A 21,249-nucleotide genomic window follows, 5' to 3' on the forward strand; every position below is an offset into this window, starting at 1 on the left:
TATCAATTCAATGAAATATTACCTGCAAAAAAACAGAACCACCAATTCATGCATGCAATAATAAGGATGAATCTCAAAATAATTATGCTGGGTTAAAGAAGCCAGCCAAAAAAAGAGTGGTTTCTTAGCAAATGAAGGTAGAAGATTACAAAGGGACATGAGGAAAATTCTGGGAGGAATGGATAGGTTCACTATCTTGACTGTGGTCATGGTTGTACACATGCAAACAAATATGAAAACAAACAGTGCACTTTAAACATGTACAACTCATTCTATGTCAATTATACCTCAATAAAGTTGTTTAAAGGAACTAAACAAATAACATTTTTTAGAAAAACAAACACAGTAGAACTGTAAGGTAGGAAATGGTCATACAAACTAATGATAGAGGTTGCCTAGGGAAGATTGCATGAGGATGTGATGGAAGAGGAGCACAAAGAGAGCTTCAAAGCTTATTGAGAAATGTTTTATACTCAAGTTGGGCAGTAGGTCTTTCTCACACTTACTTAGTATGCTTTTTTACTTATACACAAGTTTATACACAGCTTTTTGCATGTATTAATAATATAAAAGCAAAAATTCTTGGAAACCAAATGATCTTTCTGCATATGAACTTTCTTCATGTATTTTTCCTAGAAATAAGTTTGCATCTATTATATGGTCAAAACTTTATTTCCACCTATGAAAATTTATTCTTGTCTCTACTATCTGTAGGGACATGGATAATCACTCTGTTACAGATTACATGTTACACTAAACTTATCTAAAAGCCACTGTGCAGTCTTAGCTCTTCCAGATGATTGCTGCCATTTCGTCCAGACAATTTCTAGTATGGTGCTCCAGGTACAGCCTCCAGGCAGATCTCTCATGGTTTCTCAAACTAAGTTTAGGATTTTGGACTTTATCCAAAGAGTAAGAAAATTACTGAAAGATTTTAAGCAGAGGCATTATATGATTAGACAAGTGCCTCTAAAAGATCATACTTTTTAAATGATCATTTGGTGTCAAGAGTACTTGTAGCCAGTTAAAACCTTAACTGTAGTAGTTTAGGTTAAGAGATGACTGTGAGTTGGACCAAAGAGTGGTAGAAGGGATGGAAAGAAAGGAACCAACTTAAAAAATATTAGGTGATGAGGCCAAGCACAGTGGCTCACTCCTGTAATCCCAGCACTTTGAGAGGCCAAGGCGGGGCGGATCACAGCATCAGGAGTTTGAGACTAGCCTGACCAACATGGTGAAACCCCGTCTCTCCTAAAAATACAAAAATTAGCCAGGTGTGGTGGCCCATGCCTGTAATCCCAGCTACTCAGGAGGTTGAGGAAGGCAGGAGAATCACTTGAACCCAGGAGGCCGAGATCACGCCACTGCACTCCAGCTTGGGCGACAGAGCGAGACTCATCTCATAAAAAAAAAAAAAAAGAAAGAAAAAGAAAGAAAAAAAGAAAAAAAAGAAATATTAGGTGACAGAATAAATGGGACTTAATAAGTGATTGGACATAAGGGGTAAGAGAGAAGTTAAACGCCGGGTGCAGTGGCTCACGCCTGTAATCCCAGCACTTTGGGAGGCCAAGGTGGGTGGATCACAAGGTCAGGAGTTCAAGACCAGCCTGGCCAACATGGTGAAACCCTGTCTCTACTAAAAATACAAAAATTAGCCGGGTGTGGAGGCAGGCACCTGTAATCCCAGCTGAGACATGAGAATCGCTTGAACCCAGGAGGCAGAGGTTGCAGTGAGCCGAGACAGCGCCACTGCACACCAGCCTGGGCAACAAGACCAAAACTCCATCTTCAAAAAAAAAAAAAGAGAAGTTAAAAATGACCCCCAGTAGTTTCAGCAGCTGGATGTTAGTGCCAGTCACTGAGATAAAGAACGCTGCAGGAGAAAGAGGTTTAGAAGGGAACATGATGAATTCAGGCCCAAATTTGAGGCACCCATGAAATAGTAAGTGGAGATGTCTAATAGGCAGTGCAGAGCATATGGTATTCGGGAATCACCTATTTAAAGATGAAATTGAACACCTAGAAGTAGAAGAACAGCTTAGGGAAACAGGAGGAAAAAGACTGAGAACTTCACTGTTGCAATGGTTAGATGAAGGGAAAGGAAAGAGCAAAAGAAACTTTTAGCTTTTGATAAAATACTGTTTTCAACTTCTACTTATATCCTGAAAAATAAAAATTAAATAAAGGGCCGGGTGTGGTGGCTCATGCCTGTAATCCCAGCACCTTGGGAGGCCGAGGCGGGTGGAACATGAGGTCAGGAGATCAAGACCAGCCTTGCCAACATGGTTAAACACTGTCTCTACTAAAAATACAAAAAAAATTAGCTGAGCGTGGTTATGTGCCTGTAATCCCAGCTACTCGGGAGGTTAAGGCAGGAGAATCGATTGAACCCGGGAGGCGGAAGTTGCAGTGAGCCAAGATCGTGCCATTACACTCCAGCCTGGCAACAGAGCGAGACCCCGTTTCAATTTTAAAAAATAAATTAAATTAATTATAAGGGGAATCAAGAAGGACTGATGAGAAAAGACAAATCCACATAATAATTCATAAGTCTAAGATTGAGATCCCAATGAAAAGATAAAGAGAAGCTCTGAGTCTAGTGCTAGAAGTAGTATGCCCAGTTCATGAAGATGTTAAATAAATAGGAATGTGTTTCCAGTGGTATACTGTCTTTATTTCTGTTTAATTTGACTCAAAGAATGTCTCTGAGTTCCAAGGAAATTGTTGATATAGATTGCAATGAAAAGAATCAGATACATAAATCTAATTTAGATAATGATGGAGTTCAGTGTACATTAAGAATTGCTTGGGGCTGGGTGCAGTGGTTCACGCCTGTAATCACAGCACTTTGGGAGGCCGAGGTAGGCAGATCACTTGAGCCCAGGAGTTTGCGACCTGCCTGCACAACATGGCAAAACCCTGTCTCTACAAAAAAATACAAAAAATTAGCTGCGCTTGGTGGTGTTGTGCCTGTAGTGACAGCTACTTGGGAGGCTGAGGTGGGAGGATCACCCGAGACCAGAAAATCAAGGCTGCAGTGAGCTGAGATCCTACCATTGCACTCCATACTGGGCAACAGGGGTGAGACCTTGTTTCAAAGAAAAAAAAAAAAAAAAAACTCTGGGTGGCCAAGGCAAGCAGATCACTTTAGCTCAGGAGTTCAAGACCAGCCTGGCCAACATAGTAAAACCCCATCTCTACCAAAAAATACCAAAATTAGCTAGGTATGGTGGCATATGCCTAGTCCCAGCTACTCTGGAGTATGACATGGGAGAATCGTTTGAACCCAGGAGGCAGAGATTGCAGCCAGCCGAGATCATGGTGCCACTACACTCCAGCTTGGGAGACAGAGTGAGACCCTGTCTCAAAAAAAAAGGTGGGGGTGGGGGAGGGGATTACTTGGTTTCTTGCTCTGACTGAAATGAACTACCAGCACCTTTGACAATTAAGTTATTCCTTGGACAGCAAATCTTAAATCATCATTCTATATACCAATAAAGACAGTGTTGTAATAACTGTGTCCAGAACACTTGATCTCTAAGATTAGAAAGCGCTCTTTGAAGTCTCGTCTTATAGAGGAGAACTACATTTAAAAACAAAATGTAAACACAAAGACATTATCAAGGCAGTTTTACATGTTAACAGGATAACCCTATACAGTGAATTTGAAAATCCAGAAGTTCACAATTAACCAGTATCAAATGGGCACTACAGTCAGATGTGACAACTGGATCTGAAAGCTGACTCTGCTGCAGGATCTTGGATAGGTTTCTTAAATATAAAGGGCCTAATCTATAAGATGGAAATGAATGCTGCATCACAGAGTGATTAAGAGGATCAAATGAGACAATGTGATTGTTTTATTCCTTTAAATAAAACCAAGGCAAATGATCAGATATTTTCTCTGCTTCCATTGAGTGTAAGAAACTATAAACCCTCAATGTATAAGCCATATAAGGAAGTGAGGAAAATGCTGAAAATCAGGATACTATTCCAGCTGACATATTATAAGGTATGAACATAAAATTATCTAGATTCCAACTCATTATACACATTGTTCTCTCAAAATAATCTTACATTTCACAGAGTATCTACAAGCTTTATTTTAACATAAGACAGACATGGCAAAAGTAACTCCAAGTGTGATGTATATGAGGAAAAATGCAGGAGGCTAACTTAGTCTGGGAGTAGGAGAGGACCAGAGGAATCCCTAAAAAAGTCAAGTTTATGCTGAGATCTGAATGATGCATGGGAGGGAAGTTCTGGGATAATATTGCTTATATACTGGAAGCAGTAGCAAGTAATTGAGAATTCAAAATGTTTCTCCTGTCTCCCACCTCTGGGGAATAACATTTAAATAATAATCTTGCTTTTAATAGCTATAGTTAAAACAAGAGTTAGATTTATATCTTACTATAGAAATGTACAGATCTTTTCTAGCCTAACAATTTATTATTATTATTATTATTATTATCATCATTTTGAGATGGAATCTCATTCTGTCACCCAGGCTGGAGTGCAGAGGCAGTGATCTTGGCTCACCTCAACCTCTGCCTCCTAGGTTCAAGCGATTCTCATGCCTCAGCCTCCTGAGCTGTAGCTGGGATTACAGACGCTTGCCACCACACCCGGCTAATTTTTGTATTTTTAGTAGAGACCAAGTTTCGCCATGATAGCCATGCTGGTCTCGAACTCCTGGCCTCAAATGATCCACCCGCCTCAGCCTCCCAAAGTGCTGGGATTACAGGCGTGAGCCACCGCGCCCAGCCTGGTTTATTATCATTAATTTATCAAGATAAAACTTAGTTAAATAGATTAGACGGAAGTTACGTGACCAGTTTTGTGCCACCATTCCAACATAAAATGCTGTTCTTCCATCTTAGAAAAGCCATAGATTTTATATATTAATAGATTTAAGAAAACAGTTCATGGATACATTCACATAAACATAAAATGTGAATAGGCAGTATCAGATACAAAATACCAATAGTTAATATGTGCTATTTATTACAGTATTTGCATTATCATTAATAACAATGAATACTTAATAATTACTAATGCATTTTGTGCACTGTTTCAGTTAATACTTATAACAATCCCATACAGCAAGGTCAATTACTACTCCCACTTTATAAATGAAGAAATATTTTTAAAGTTAGGTAACTTGCTCAGGCCACAGGGATTCATACTCAAAATTAACTCCAAAGGTCATTCTCTTAATAGCTATATTCTACTCCTGACTGTGTAGGAGGAGCACATGAATGAAAGTGCCAGTCCTCTTTGAAACCACTATGACTCATGATAAGTAGAGCTATTTGCATTTATTTTTAGTCTACCTTACATATAACATGTAATTCCAGTTCACGGAATGCATTACCTACTACATCTTCTTCTAAGTGAAGTAATGTCAGCATTCATTAAAAACAAGTATTTAAGTAGTTATTTTTGTATATATGTATGTATGTATTTTTAAATAAAACAAAGGTACAAAGGTATAAAACCTGTAAAAATACCTAAATTGTGCCACTGTGCAATCAAAAAACAAAAGAAATCCATTGAGATTAAATACATTTCTTATCTGTAATCCTTCATTTGTATGGCCTAATCAGAAGAAGGCTGCTAAATCAGTGAGGCTGAGCCAGCAACTGAAATGCTGGCAATTTAAGGCTTTCTCTGGAAACACAAAACTCTAGCTCCAGACATGTCATACGTGTCAAGCATTCACAGGCACTGTCCTGTACTAAATGCTGATTCATCTCATTCCTCTCATATTTACCTTTTTTCTCTTATTAATGTAAATAAATTCTGACCCAATAAAAGAGTCACATCTTGAAAAGCTGTATGCTCTATATTCTTCTTTCGCAAGGTATACACATCTGAATGAATGGCAACAAAATAAGACCATCTACTTCATAAGGTTACTATGTGGATTAAATGTGATTAAAGCATGCAAAGTGTTGGGACAAAGTCTGGCACATGGAGTGCTTTATGATTTCCAGCTGCTGCAGCTATTATTGTTAGTATTAGTCATATGATTTTTTTGTGTATCCTGTTACCATTTCATGATACCCTAAGAAGTTACTATGTAACAGCCTTGTATGCAGAAAGAACACTGGATTAGACAGCAGTTCAGGTGGTTCGACATGATTGTTGAATAAAAATGGGCAAACTCTTTGAACATATTTTGTAAAATCTTATTTGTAAAATGAGGGCTAACATCATCCACCTTACACAGTCATGAGGAGTTACAGTAAAGGTGACATGAATGGGAAAGCACTTTTTAAACAACAAAAAAATATATAAATACCTAAGATTATGATTATTTGATGAACAAATGCAGGTGCACAAGTATTTAAAAAGCAAAACAGAACTGTCATTAATTTATAGTCACATGTCCTGCCCTGATTTCAGGACTGTATATAATCCATAAGTTCAGGGACTTGCCTTATAGAAAAATGCTTATCTATAGCTACTATAATATTTACTTAGTAAAACTGACTGATGTTCACAAACATAAACTTACCTTTACTATTGTTTTAGGGCGTTTTTTAAAAAATAGTTTTGGCTTTTCCACCACAGGAAGAGGTGGAAGTTTTTTAAGCTCCTGTAAGACGGTGGTCGCAGCGCGCTTCTTGGAGAGTTTTTTGCTATTTCCTTCTCCTTCTGCAGAGAACTCTCCTACTGACACTCGAGTAACAAAGCTTTTCATATGTGGTGGTCCACTTTCTTTAATAACCTATTAAATACAAGTAAAATATTAAACAATGGATAGGCACTTAAGATGTATTCTTATAGTATGACTTAATATTCATATCAAAACCAAAATTAGTATTATGCCAAAATTACAGTATTTCTTTAAGAAAGCTATTATGAAGGTATTATATTGGGACTATTTATGACACTTGATGCTTAATGCAGTTGAAACAAAAGAAATCTAAATAAACACATTTGATTCACAGTCAAAATGATTTTTTATTAGTTTAAAACAGATAATTCTAATTACAGTTTATCCATGTCTTATGGAGCACAAATTTAAGAACATCAAAAATACCATTAGATTAGATACCATATTAGATAGGCCATCTAGAATGATAATTTGTATATAATTACATATATCTAACTTTCTCCTATGTATGAGTAAATTACTGGAGAAACATGTAGTTCTATAAACCACAAGGCACCGTGCCTGTGGAAGCCTCTCAAAAACAGGTGATGGATGAAAAGTAAGCTGTTTTTGATAGGGATGTCAAAGGCTGTTTTATAGAAAGGGAAATTTATTCTTGTGGCATGATTTGAAAAACGTAAGTAGGTATGCCAAAAAAAATCCTAGCTTTCTAGAGCAATGAGTTATGGATTTGTCAACTATGAATGTAATGTTACTAAACCTTGCTTAATCTGCTCTCACTTTTACACTATGCCAGCTTTTGGAGGAAATACGTCTTCCAAATCCTGAGGACTCAAAACTTTAGTCTCCTTCAAAATTCTGACCTATACAAGATGCCCTATTCAAGCAGTTTACTATTTAACATTACACTGAAATTTTGTCTTCTAATATCGGATACTAATTAGGAAAAGGAATGAAAGCACCGCAATATCTCAATAAGGTGACATTATTACGGATAAGGAATTTATCATAAGCATAGTTTCCAAGTAATTTAGGTTTACTAGTTGAAACACCAAAACTGTTTATTTTAACCACTTTGATGGACATTCTTCTCAATTTAAAAAATATCTATATATATATATATTTATTTTACTGACTTAATAGAGAATACTAAATATTTAACCTTTAATTGTTCACATTAGATCATTATAAACATCAGATATCCTATGCCATAATATATTGATGTTCCCAAGAACATCTAAGAATAATAAAACTGTTTGTAGTCACTGCAGCCTTTAAAAAAAATCCCAATAATTTTTCAGTATAAGCAATTACTTTTTACAGGTTTTCCAAATTTTCCGTATCATTTCTTGCTGGACCAATAGGCTCTCAAGTACATTCTCTCCCTGACTTCCTCATTTTGCTGCTTTTAACATGCTGTGGACTGAGAACTGAGATAATGCAACTTGTCAGAATGTGTCCAAGAGAAAGCTAACAGTTTCTCAGTCCAACTCAAACGATCCTGCCAATGAGTAAGATGTGGGAGCTTTCTAGTAGGTGAATGTCATACAATGTGAGGGAAGATTATCCACAACTCTTTCAGCTTATTTCCTGGTTCTTGCCTACTTTCCAGACATGAGTTGTAAAATTAGTGACCTCTTAATAAGGGAAGTATTATGATAATTATTTTTTTAAGTTTTCTTCAATTTTATGAATACATTTGCGATAAATTTATCTAGCTGTAAAATCAAGAGTTGCTTCATTACATCTTCTTGGTGATTTTGTTAGTTGAGGTTAATGTTAAACATATTTTGGCCTCCACACAATTGAAAAAAAAATGGGATATTAACATATGTGTCACTAAATCTTAACTTGAATAAATTTAATTTAATCCTATTTAAAATACCAAATCCTATAGGATACCACAAATTATCTACACCCAGAAAATAACTTTTATAAAAATTGAAATATCATGTATACAAAAGGCTTAATACAGAAAATAAAAAAATCAGAAGGAATCTGTGTTATCATCATGATTTCTATTCTCACCAGGGCTTAGATCATTTTGTAATACTGGGTTTGAACATACAGAAGCACATTAACTCTTGCAGGATACTAGTATACCAGTTAATTTTATTTGTTTGTTTGTTCGTTTGTTTAAAATAACCAGAGCAAGGGAAAAAATGGGAAGATCTCTACCGAGTACATACCTCAAAACTGACAGGCATATTTCGCTTCAGAGCAATTTCAAACACTAAGCTGATCTCAGACTTATTTGCATCTTTGTCATCATCCATATCCTTTCCTGATTCACCACTCTAAATCACAAAAAATAGGATAACACTGAATCGTGACATTATAACAAACTTTACTTTTATTCTACAGTCAAGATGGCCTATTTAAATTACAAGAAGAAACAACAAACTATAGACTGTATCTGCTGCATTGTCCTGTAACCACAGCAGTCAAGGGCTTTGCTGCCAGGCTTTTTGTTACTTGGTTTTTAGTTTGTTTTCCTTGAAGGAAAAGTATTTAATGCAGACTGGAAATCTTTTACTCAACCATACACTAATTTGAGTTTAGCCTACATCCCTAGACCTGGCTCTCTTGTTTTAGAGTTCTCTACCCACCCAACCCCCAACACCCAGGAATTCCCCCGCCACTGGTGTTCTAATGTGATCTATGAGGATGAAGTTACAGAAAGAGTACAGGATGCAAACCAGGAGCATCCTAGTTGGAGATCTATGTCTGGCACAGGCCTCGGTTTCTTTATTCACTTATTTAACACATACTTCTGGAAGGCCTCATATATGCTGAACCCACTATAACTATTAGAGAGAAAGAGACAGTATTCCTGCTGTCAAGAAGTGTATGATCTCATGGGAAAACAGATCAAGAAATAGATAGGAGCTCTCATGAAAGAGTACAAGCAGAAAAACACCTAAGTCTGCCATTAAGATAAATATCAAAGGAGAAAGAAACAATTGGTTTGGGGAAAGGAAAACTGTAGAGTTTGAACTGTAAGGTAAGTAAGAAGCTCACTATGCTGCCGAGCGCAGTGGCTCACACCTGTAATCCCAGCACTTTGGGAGGCCAAGGAGGGTGGATCACGAGCTCAGGAGATCGAGAACATCCTGGCCAACACAGTGAAATCCCGTCTCTACTAAAAATACAAAAAATTAGCCAGGCGTGGTGGCATGCGCCTATAGTCCCAGCTACTTAGGAGGCTGAGGAAGGAGAATCGCTTGAACCTGGGAGGCAGAGGTTGCAGTGAGCCCAGATCCCACCACTGCATTCCAGCCTGAGCAACAGAGCGAGGCTCCATTTCAACAACAACAACAAAAAAGGAAGCTCACTATGCTATGTATAGGACATGCCTGAGCTACAGATACTATTTTGAAGTCGGTCGAGAAAGTAGCTGAAGCCAGGAGAATGAGTGAGATTACTCAAGAACAGACTCAATGTCCTTATTTGTAAAACAAAGGAGGACTGAAAAAATCTATAAAATCTCTTCCACTTTAAATCCCTGATTCTATATTCACACAATGTAATCTATATTCAATAAACATAGTATGAAATATAAGCCAAGTCAACGTTATTTCTCATCCTCATATACATCCCCAAATCCCCAGATGCCTGGGAAGCGAACTCAAGGGAAGAACCAAAGTTCTGAAAGGTATAGTCATCCTGCAGGAACACATGAAGCAAGTACAGCAGACAGTCTGAGATGCAAATCTTAGCAGGTCTTCACTCTAGTATTCTTCCCTAACAGAACAGATTATTTGTTTTAATTATAAAATGCACTGATTTGTTTCACTGGGAAAGTAGAAAGAAGAGACTGTCACATGCACCAGCACCACACCTGAGGTGATCTTTCTGGAATAGGTTCATTCTGCAGTGCTTGGAGGGCTTTCATTGCAGCATTGTGTCTAGCAGCTTGTCGAGTCTTTCCTTCCCCAAAAAATTCATTATTTCCTACAGTGAGCTGAACATAAAAGATCTTAGGCACTGGGCAATGATACCTAAAATAAGAAAATAAAAACAATAAAGTTAGCTTAATAAAACCACTCTATAATCATTCATAAGATTTATTTTGTTTAAAATGATACCAATTATATAATGTGCTATACTCTTAAAAAAATTTTAACCTCAAAAATATACTTTTTTGATAAAATGTGAGTCAATACATCTACAGATAATAGCTTATACTGATCTCCATGAAAAACATATATAGAATACAACATTAAACATAAAATAATAAAGTAAAAATTATTTAATTCTATCACAGGAGACTTCCTGGTGAGAAGTTTTTGGTCAGATTTTGACAGAAGTAAGTGAACAGTCTGGTGAAGCTACAACAGAGGCTGGGTCAGGCAAGACTGTTCAGGCGACAACATGTAGATTACTGTGCTTTTTGCAGAAAATAATTATGATTAGAAATACAGGAGCAGAGAAATGGACTGAGTACAATGCAAAGTAATAAGGAGAGCAGATTCAGCACAGGAATAAGGAGTTTAGGCCAATTCTTGAGCAGGAAGTGTTATATTCATACATTTTATGGTGACTGAGGTAGTGAGGCTAATGACATGTGACTAAAAAGCTGCAATAATGCAGATATGAAGAGATAATAGAGGCTGTAAGAAGAAACAAAAAAAAAACAACAAAAGAAATTAAGGAGAAAAAGTTAAGAGATGTGATAAAATCCATTAATTCAACAATTATTTATGGAGTGTCCTCTATATGACAGGGGACTATGACAATGAACAACACTTAGAGTAGGGAAGATAAACAATAAGAAAAATATGTAGAATACCTAGTATGTTAGAGACAGATGTAAGAAAAAGTAAAGAGGAAAGGGTTCAGAAGTGTCAGGGAGGTAGGTTTTAGATAGGGTGGCCAAGAGACGTTCCATTGAGAAAATATCAATTGTGTAAAGACCTGAAACAAGTTAGGGAATAAGCCATGCAGATATCTGGAACAGTGCATCTGAAGCAGAGAGTATACCAGCAGCAAGAGCAGTGAGGCAGGAGTGTGCCATGCATGTTCAAGTAACTCGGAGGAGGCCTGTCTGGCAAAAGTTTAGGGAGAGAGGAAAAGCTAGACGAGTAGAGGTGGCAAGATTCCACAGGGCCTTCCCTACAAATTGCTGTAAGCATCTTTTACCCCAAGTGAAATGATCAGCCACTGGAAGGTTTTGCACAGAGAAGTGACATAATCTGATTTATCTCTTGAAATAACCATCTGATTACTATTTTGAGGACACACTGTAGGGGAACAATGCTGGAAGCAAGGATATCTAATAGGCTACTGGGATAATCCAGGGGAAAAGTGACAGTGGCCTGAACTAGGGTGTAGCAATGGAAGTAATGAGAAGTCATTGTTTCTAGATGAATTTTGGAAGTAGAGATGACGGGTTTACCCAAAGACTGGCTATGGAATATGAGAGGGGAGTCAGGGATAACATCACGGTTTTGGAACTAAACAACTAGAAAACGGAGTATCCATCTATTGAGATAGTGAAGACTGAAAAAAGAAATGGGTTTGCTGGGGGTGGATTTCAACAGCTCTGTTTTGGAGATGTTCGATTATTAGACCTATTAGACACCAAGTACAGATGTCAAGTGAACAACTCAATTTATTAGTCTGGACTTCAGCAAAGAGGTCCAAGGTAGAGATAAAATTTGGGAATCATCAATATACAGGCAGTATTTAAAGGCATAAAACAATGAGAACTCTGTGGGAGGGTGTGATAGGAGAAAAGGCAAGCAAGCACAATGTCCTTCCTGAAAGCCAAATGGGAAAAAAGTCTATCAAGGAGAAGGGAGGGATTAATTGTATCTAATGCTACTAACAGGTCAAGTAAAATGATGACTGAGAAATATGACCATTGAATTGAGCAACTTAGCAAAATAAACAGAATCGATTTTGATGGAATGGTGGATTTACAATTGCAATGCTGAAAAAAATGAGTTAAAAATCACTCCAGTCCTTAAAAATGTTTGCTTCCAAGCAAAAAGAAGTCCAATTGAGGTCCTACTATATTTTAGATAATTACTGCACATCCAAGTAGTGACGCTCTATGTTCAACCTGAGATAAACTGGAAAGAGCCCATCATGTAAGAATTCACCAGGCAGATGGGACTAATCAATGAAGGTTTACTGAAGGTGAAGAACTAGAAATGCTGATTGGTACTGAAGATGCAGATTTGTGAGGCAATAATTGAAACCATGCAAGTGGATAAGCACCTGGAAAGGGTAAGTGTAAAGGAATCAAAAAAGAGCCTAAGGCTAGGAACTGATTAATGCCTATGATCAAAGTGCAAGGGAAACAATAGACAGCAGTGAAAGAGATGAAAAAGGGTCAAAGTTAGAAAAAAAAATACAACACAATGTCAGGGACAGGAGTAATTAACAGTGCCAAATGAAGGACAGGAATTCAGAGTATGAAAAAAAGAAAAAGTTGCTGTTTTAAACGCTTAACTTAAAATCAATTTTCTTGAACTACAGTTTTCTATTAACTTAAAGCATTTCAAATGCATTATTATAAACAAAGATTAAAAAGCATTAAAAACTACAATATTATTTGCTTTTTGGTTACAATAATTAAATATTGTGTACTGGAGTACACAATTTCCTATCATCTATTTTATTTTAATCCCTTTAATGCAAAAATCTGACAAGACTAATATGAATAACGCTGGTGATCTTCACTTTGTATTTCACAAAATTCAGTTTTCCCACCTCCACAGAACTTTGTTTATTTTTAACTGGTGCTACTATAAAACTTTAAAACAGATAATTTGAAATCAGAAATTTACTCCTGAACTGAGATCTTATATGGCAAACTTTCACCATAGAGCAAATGTTTACAATTAATTATAAACTTCTGAAAATAGAAGGTCCACAACTGAAATGCTAACAGACCTTTAACTACAGTAGAGGGAGTGGGCGCCACTATAATCACTAAGGCCTGCTGACAATTACAAAACTCATTTTGGTTTGCCACAGAGACAAACAACATTTCTGTTCATTATAACTTTACTGGAATATGATGTCATAACACATAACCATACTGAAACAATCTGCTGATTTTCTGGCCAAAATATTAATTGCACACCAAAGGGCCCTTGGGGCCTCTCCCTTTTTGGTCATCAAATATGGCTCAATGTATGTGTATGTGCATGCATGTGGATATATATGTATATATAAATTACATTGTGTAAGTATCAGAGGAAAAATTAAGTATGTTGCATTTTTAACATAAAAAGTAAAAATTCTAGCACTAACAACAGGAAATACCAAAACTGGATGCCTGACTTATTTCATTCTGTTTCACTTTATCCTCTTACTTAACAATGATTCTTAATAATATACCCCACATGGTTTGAATACCTTATATATCACATCTCCTCATACCATCATGACAATCAAGATTAGCCAGAGCACTCTCATTAATTGCATCCAGATTGAATTACAGGGGAGATGATGCAGAATGGTTTTTGTGTGATAGGTCTGGTCTCAAAATACTTATTTCCTTTGGTAAAGAAATACCCAAAATTTATTAACTATAAAGATTGATATGTTCCTTTTAATAGATTTCCTTTTACTTTCACTTATTTCACGTATTAAGCTCACTTTTGGTAAGGTATTTGATATGGTTTGGTTGTGTCCCCACTCAAAATGTCATCTTGAATTGTAATCCGAATTGTAATCTCCATGTGTCGTGGGAAGTACCTGGGTGGAGGTAAGTGAATCATGGGGGTGGTTTCCCCCACAGTATTCTCATGATAGGGAGTGAGTTCTCACAAGATCTGATGGTTTCATAAGCTTCTGACATTTCCCCTGCTGGCACTCATCTCCTCTCCCGCTGCCCTGTGAAGAGGTGCCTTCCGCCATGATTGTAAGTTTCCTGAGGCCTCCCCAGCCATGCAGAACTGTGAGTCAATTAAATCTCTTTTCTTATAAATCACTCAGTTCAGTCTCGGGTATTTCTTCATAGCAACATGAGATCAGACTAACACAGTACTTATAATAAGTGATGTACATATTTTTACAAATTAGTATATTTACCTAAGCAGACACAGGTATTCTTGAATAATTTTTCTCAAGTAGAATTTTGTGGACAATGTTTAGATCCCCATAATGATTACTGTTAAAAGATGAACCAAGAAAACTCACCCATCCAAGTTATTTAAGTTTCAGGGTCAAATGGTTGAATTTCTTTTAAATCCCAAAAAAGTCTTGGGATTTGAAAGATCCTACTTTCATCAGAATTATTTTCCACAGTTGTTAAAAATGAAGATTCCTGTGATCCAAGCCTGATCTGCTGCATCAGAGTTTCTGAGGAGGGAACCATAATTTTAAGCTGCCCTGCTGACTCTCTGCAACATAAAGGTCCAAGATTATCACCACATCACACAATGTGGCCTATGTGACTTGGCAATTGCTTCAAAGTCCATTCAAGAAAGAGACCACACACATTGCTTACTACACAATGGTTAGGTCTTTCATATCTCTTTTTCATTTAATCCTCACTACAGCTTGGTAAGGCAGGAGATGTCCTCAAGGTCACCTTAAGAGGTAACAAATGTCCCCAAAAGAGTTGCTGGGAGTCAAATTTAAGTCTGCCTAACTGCAGAGTCCAGGAGAATCTGCTTTATCTTCTTCCATTTTTGTTCATTTTTGTTTACTAAATTGTCTATCTTCATGGAAGGCCAGAGAAACTAATGCAAGGGACCCAAACTAAGGCCCACTAATAGACTTCAGAGGTGTTTTATTGAGTCAAGGGCTGCTGAAACAAACAGACAACCATGACGAAATACTGTGTTTCTGCAGCACGTCAGATCAAAGAGACACAAGTGCATGATGTAAAATCAAAGTAAAACATCAAAATGATGAGCATTGTGTGCCACATTACTTAACAGCCTAAATCTGACAAACGCTGCTTGCAAGGCCTTTTTATCTCCATGTCTCCTTGCCTTCTATCTGCTGGAAGTCTTGCAAAAAATAAATAAAATCATAAATAAAATAAAATAGAATCTTCCTTTCCTTTAGATCCCAAACAAGTCTTGAGATTCTGCCTATCTTCAAGATACCACAAGTCAATACAACAGTAAAGAAAGTATGTATACTGGTTCCTTTGATTTAATACTTGACATTCCTTATAGTTTTTTTGAGTAAAGGAAAGATTTTACATTCACTTATATTTGACTGTTAGTTGTAGCAACTTTTTATACCACATGTCCTTGCCATCCTCCCTAAAGTTACTTCATTTAATGCCCTCTTTATGGACTCATTTTGTATTATCTTTCTAAACAACTAAAATCCCGTATGTCCTCCCTACCATTCTGTGACTGTTTTATTCTCCCACATCTCCACTTTCCTAAGCATCATTTTTACAAGGTGAGAAAGACATATCCCAAATAACATTAGGATTTTTACAAATTGAAAAATAATTACCTCATTTTATTTGATAGCATTATTCATAAATCTCGACACAGCTTAAACATTCATATCTCCTCTACAGACTTACATCTTAAAATATATGAAAATGCTATCTTCTGATCTAATAAGGAGAGGCTTTGGATTTCTGTGTTTATTTCTAACATTGACTGGAAACAGAAATGTCACTTAACCTTTCTATCTCAGTTTACTTATCTGCAAAATATTTGTAGAATTTATGTTTAAAGAACCCTAAAGGCCAAAACTAAGAATTCAAACGACATGTCGATTATTTTGATTCTTTGTACACTTTTTGGCACTGCTAAGCATTCTTTTTCTTGCTGTAGAAAAACAGCAGGTTTTTATCATAGAGCTATAAAATAGTCCCTGGCACATTTTCAAACTTGTATGTATATAAAATATCTAGATAGGAGACAGTTATTTCTCTATTCATATCTACAAATTTTGAAAAATATATCTTTTATGAGATCTAACTGTTAATTCTTGAGGAATTTCAAATATTAGGACTGGTTAGAAAAGATTCACAGGTCAGCTGAAAATACGCTTTAAAAGAGGTATATGGATATTCTATTTTATTTGTAGAATTACTGTAAGTATGTTTTAAATGCCTAGAGGAAAATATAGAAAGACATGCACTAAAAGCTAGGATAGGGGGTTTTGAAATGACAGCATCATAAATGATGTTCTTTCCTCTCATAATTTCAAGTTTTAAAAAATAATATGGAACACTAGAATAAAAATGGAAAAAAAAAACACTTAATTGAAGGAAGTCTAGTCCCTGTCTAAACAAAGGTAAATCTGTGTTCAAAATTAAATTTGATAAATTAGTGGAATGACTTACAGAATACAGAACACAAACCAAGAGAATAAGTAACTTCTACTGTATCACTGACAGTAGTGCCATAATCAGGACTATGCAAAGCACAGCATGTTATCAAAGAGCCCCATTATTGTAAACACATAATCACCACCCTCAATCTCATACTTGGAACCAACATAAACCTATTCTTGCCCCTTCTCTAAATGGATATATAGATAAATCATTACCACATCACCATTATCATAATTAGGGCAAAAATATACAAAGCACTTACTATGTGCCAGGCGCTATTCCAAGCATTTAGATACTAATCTCACTCAATCCTCACAACCCAACTTCATTTTACAGATGAGGAAATTGAAAAATAGAGACATTCACTAACCTTCCCAAGGCCACCCGACTTGAGCCCGCATTTGAGCCCAGGCAGTCTCACTCCAGAGCCCATGCTCATAACTGCTACACCATGCTGCCTCTGAATGAACTGGATAGATGAACACTATAAACTGCAGAAGTACTAACTATAAACTCTGAAGAAGTCATGCTGGACTTGGAATATCAAAGCAACTTAAGTCTCTCTAGATGTATGAGATCTGGCAGATTCTGAAGATCTCTGTATGCTAAAAGTCAGGTGCAGGATATCAGTTGCCAAAGGCAATGCTGGGGACACTGTAAGTCTGGAAGACCAAGTTGACTGCAAAGTCCTATGTCCTGTCTGCTCATTCTTTATCTCCTCTTAACCCATCCATCTGGAGCCCACGTTTAAATGTTCTTATTAGGGAAATGCAAATCCAAACCACAATATGACACTACTTTGCACACCCACTAGGATGGCTATAGTTTTTTTTTTAAAAAAAGTCATAAAGACATGGCAAATTGGAACCCTCATACATTCTGGTGGGAATGTAAAATGGTGCAGTTGCTATAGGAAATAGTTTACTAGTTCATCAAAAAATTAAACACAGAATTGCCACTTGACCCAGCAGTTTCACTTCTAGATATATACCCAAGAGAAATGAAAACTGGGGTTCAAACAAAAACTTGTATGTAAATGTTTACAGTAGCATTATTCCTAATAGAAAGTGGAAATAACCCAAAGTTCCTGATGAATAAATAAAATGTGGTATGTCCCTACAACGGAGTGTTTTACAGTCATACAAAGGAATGAAGTATAATTACATGCTACATCATGAATGAACTTACATTATGCTAAGTGAAAGAAGCTAGAATACAAAAGGGTATATACTCTATGATTCCATTTAAACAAAATATCCAGAATAGGCAATCCCATAGAGACAGAAAGTAGATTAGTGGTTGCCAGGAGCTGGGAGGACAGAGTTTGGGGAGTAACTGTTAATAGGTATGGGGCTTCTTTTAGAAGTGATAGAAATGTTTTAAAATTAGAGCACGGTGATGGCTGTACAACACTGTGAATGTACTAAATGCACAATGAATTGTATACTTTAAAATAGTTAATCTTGTGTTACATAAATTTTATTTCAATAAAAATCATTTTTTTAAAAAATGTTGATACTCCCTAGGGTTCTATTTTGTTTCTCACCAACAAGACAGTTTTTGTAGGTGATCTCACCTACTCTCTCATTCACATTCTTGACAGACTCCCACAAACCAGCCTACCAAATTTTGTAAAGGGAAGTGTAAAAAGACCTCCCCTTTTACACTCTAGAATGTTACTGACCTGGTCTTCCTACTCTTATCTAATTGCCAGGGGGGGTATGTGAATTACATTAATAATTCAACATAAACTTATTAAAGGCCTACTTCATGCTGGGATGGAGTTTTAGTTTCTAGAGATGGAGGACTGCCCTCAGGAAACTATCAATCAAGCAAGTACACACACACACACACACCACACGCGCGCACACACACACACACACATATACATATCAACAAATGAGATGAGCTAGGAAGAAAAATAAAGCACGGTATGGAAAAAGAGTAACAGGGGCTCCTTTAGGAGGTGACATTTGAACACAGATTTGAATAAAGTAAGAATTCTAGGCACGGAAATGCCAGAAAGAAAAAGTACTGTAAGCAAGTAAGACAGCAAGTGCAAAGGCCCTGCAGAAATAACATGTTGGTTGGTCAATTTTTGAGAAAGAGCAAGGGTTCCTTGTACCTGACAAGCCCTGAGTCAAGGAATGATTAGTAGGAAACTAGGTCTGAGAAGTCACCTGGCAGCAAATCAGAACTTAATTCCACATGATGGAAGCCACTGGAAAGTTTTAAGCAGGAAAGTGGCACAATCAGACATGATTTAAAAGGATCTTGTTGTTTTTACCAGAAGAGAGGCAAGAAGAGAGTAGCTGGCAAGCCATTCCATAGAGCAGGAAAAGTCATCTCTAAAAATAGGAGACTGAACTGCCCAAGAAAATATAGGATTGCAGGCAGTGCTACAATTTCACTTAAGGACTGTGGTCATTGTATCAAGCTGGACTAGTCAGCATAGATGTTTTTCTGTAGCTTCCTACTGCAGCATAGTCCGAGGAGCTGGAATTAACCAGTTACAGTTTTGCCAAGCATCACTGCTCGTTTCAACTGGGAGGTAGTAGAACACACAGCAATTAGGTGGCCATAGGACTGGTGAGAAATGGGTGATCAACTCTAGTGAAAAGCAGCCACACTGAATCTGGCAGGTGAGAAAAGGGTGCACCCAGCCTGAAGGTTCTGCTCAAAGTCTTCAGGTGCTAAAGGATACCACCCTATTTCTTGCCCTCCCACTAGATGTGGGTGGTCAGACAGTGTGTGGCAGAAGCAGTAAGGTGTGCCTCCCCTATGGTGGCTGACAAGCAAAGCAGTGCTGGAAGTGTTCCCACTTTGTAACTGTGAAGAAGGGTTCCTGGTAAGGCGACCCGGGGGCCTCTTCTTCCAGTGTGCTGCCACTGTGTTCCCCTGGGTGATGCAGCAGGCCTGTCTGAGAGGTAAATGGCTAGCACTGTGGAAACCAGGAGAAATGCGGAGCGATGCTGCAGGAACATGGCGGGAGGTGGGGGTAGGGGGTTCCTTGGAGCAGTATTTCTCAAGTGTGGTCCCACATAGAAAACATCGACCTCCTAATGGGGTCTAGAAACACTTGCTAAAAAGCAGATTCAGGGCTGTCCAAAGGGATTCAGGATGGAGTCCAGGAATGCGCACATTGCCTAACAGCCTAGGTGGTTTTTACACATACTACAGATTGAGAAGGGCCTCCTCACAGGGGCCTTCTTCCCTGTTTGCGAATACGAAGGCTTCTGATTCCTGAATATCAACTTTGTACTCATCTGCCTTACAGAGGGCTCTTCCTGTCTTTAATGGGATTTTAGTTAATTCTTTCACTGTTTCATAAGAAAAAATTAGGATCTTCCTATTATTTCCAGAATTTTTTACCTATTTCTTTCCACAATTTATTTTACTAATTTTGTTGATCCAAACTTCCAAAAGAATACTAAATAGCAGCTGATAAAGAATATTCTTATTTCTTACTTGAATGGGAACACAGCTAGTATACACTCATTAAACCTTGTAACAACAACAACAACAAAAAACACTGACAGTATGGACAGAGGAAAATATTTTTAGGTTTAGAATAAGATCTACTGGATTTAAGTTCCAGCTACTAGATCTATAAAGACTTTGGACAAGAAGCCTTATGTTCTGTAAGAGCCATCAGTAACAAAAACAATTTTGTCTGTATCAACTTTCAACTTTATTCAAGTGACAAACCAGTTGAAAATTATTACCCTTTTCATGAAATATAGCATATCTGTGTACTGAGGGAAAATTTTCAAATAGATATATACGTACACACATACACTTTGTAATTCAAAAACATACAATTTTTTAAAAAATATAAGTCTTTTGGTTTTTTTTTTTTTTTAAACAGGGTCTCATTCTGTCACCCAGGCTGGAGTGCAGTACATGATTATGGTTAACTGCGGTCTCAATCTGCTGGGCTCAAGCAATCCTCCCATCTCAGTTTCTTGAGTAGCTGGGACCACAAGTGTGTGTCATCATGCCTGGCTAACTTTTTTTTTTTTTTTCTGTAGAGACAGGCACTCCCTATGTTGCCTAGGCTGCTCTTGAATTCCTAGGCTAAAGCAGTCCTCCCAACTCAGGCTCCCAAAGTGCTGAGGTTATAGGCACAAGCCACTGTGCCCAGCCACTTTTAACTTTTCGATATGTATTTACTAAATACTGCATGCTAGTAATCTAATAGCAGAATCTTAAGTACTAAAAAACTTAAGGAAAATATGGCTTATTATTTCTTTGAGCTGTAAGAATATTCTTATTATTTAACTCCAGTAGCAGATATCATCTTTGGTTAAAGGTTCTCTGAGCAGGCACTTTGAAAACAACTGGTATAGAA

At 37.1% G+C, this 21,249-nt stretch overlaps 1 protein-coding gene across 42 annotated transcripts in view; it reads right to left on the bottom strand.

Annotated features, from left to right (window-relative positions):
* The window catches only part of STAU2 (staufen double-stranded RNA binding protein 2), a 332,176-nt gene that overhangs the window by 192,110 nt on the left and 118,817 nt on the right, over positions 1-21,249 (bottom strand). For all 42 annotated transcript variants that reach the window (XM_028852747.2, XM_077943823.1, XM_077943834.1 and 39 more), the window contains 3 exons: positions 10,467-10,626; positions 8,815-8,922; positions 6,524-6,736 (listed from right to left, as the gene is read on the bottom strand). In XM_028852747.2, the coding sequence (XP_028708580.2) occupies positions 6,524-6,736; positions 8,815-8,922; positions 10,467-10,626 (481 nt within the window). The remainder of the gene's footprint in view (positions 1-6,523; positions 6,737-8,814; positions 8,923-10,466; positions 10,627-21,249) is intronic.

This window comes from Macaca mulatta, chromosome 8, assembly GCF_049350105.2.
Source record: "Macaca mulatta isolate MMU2019108-1 chromosome 8, T2T-MMU8v2.0, whole genome shotgun sequence".
NCBI lineage: Eukaryota > Metazoa > Chordata > Mammalia > Primates > Cercopithecidae > Macaca > Macaca mulatta.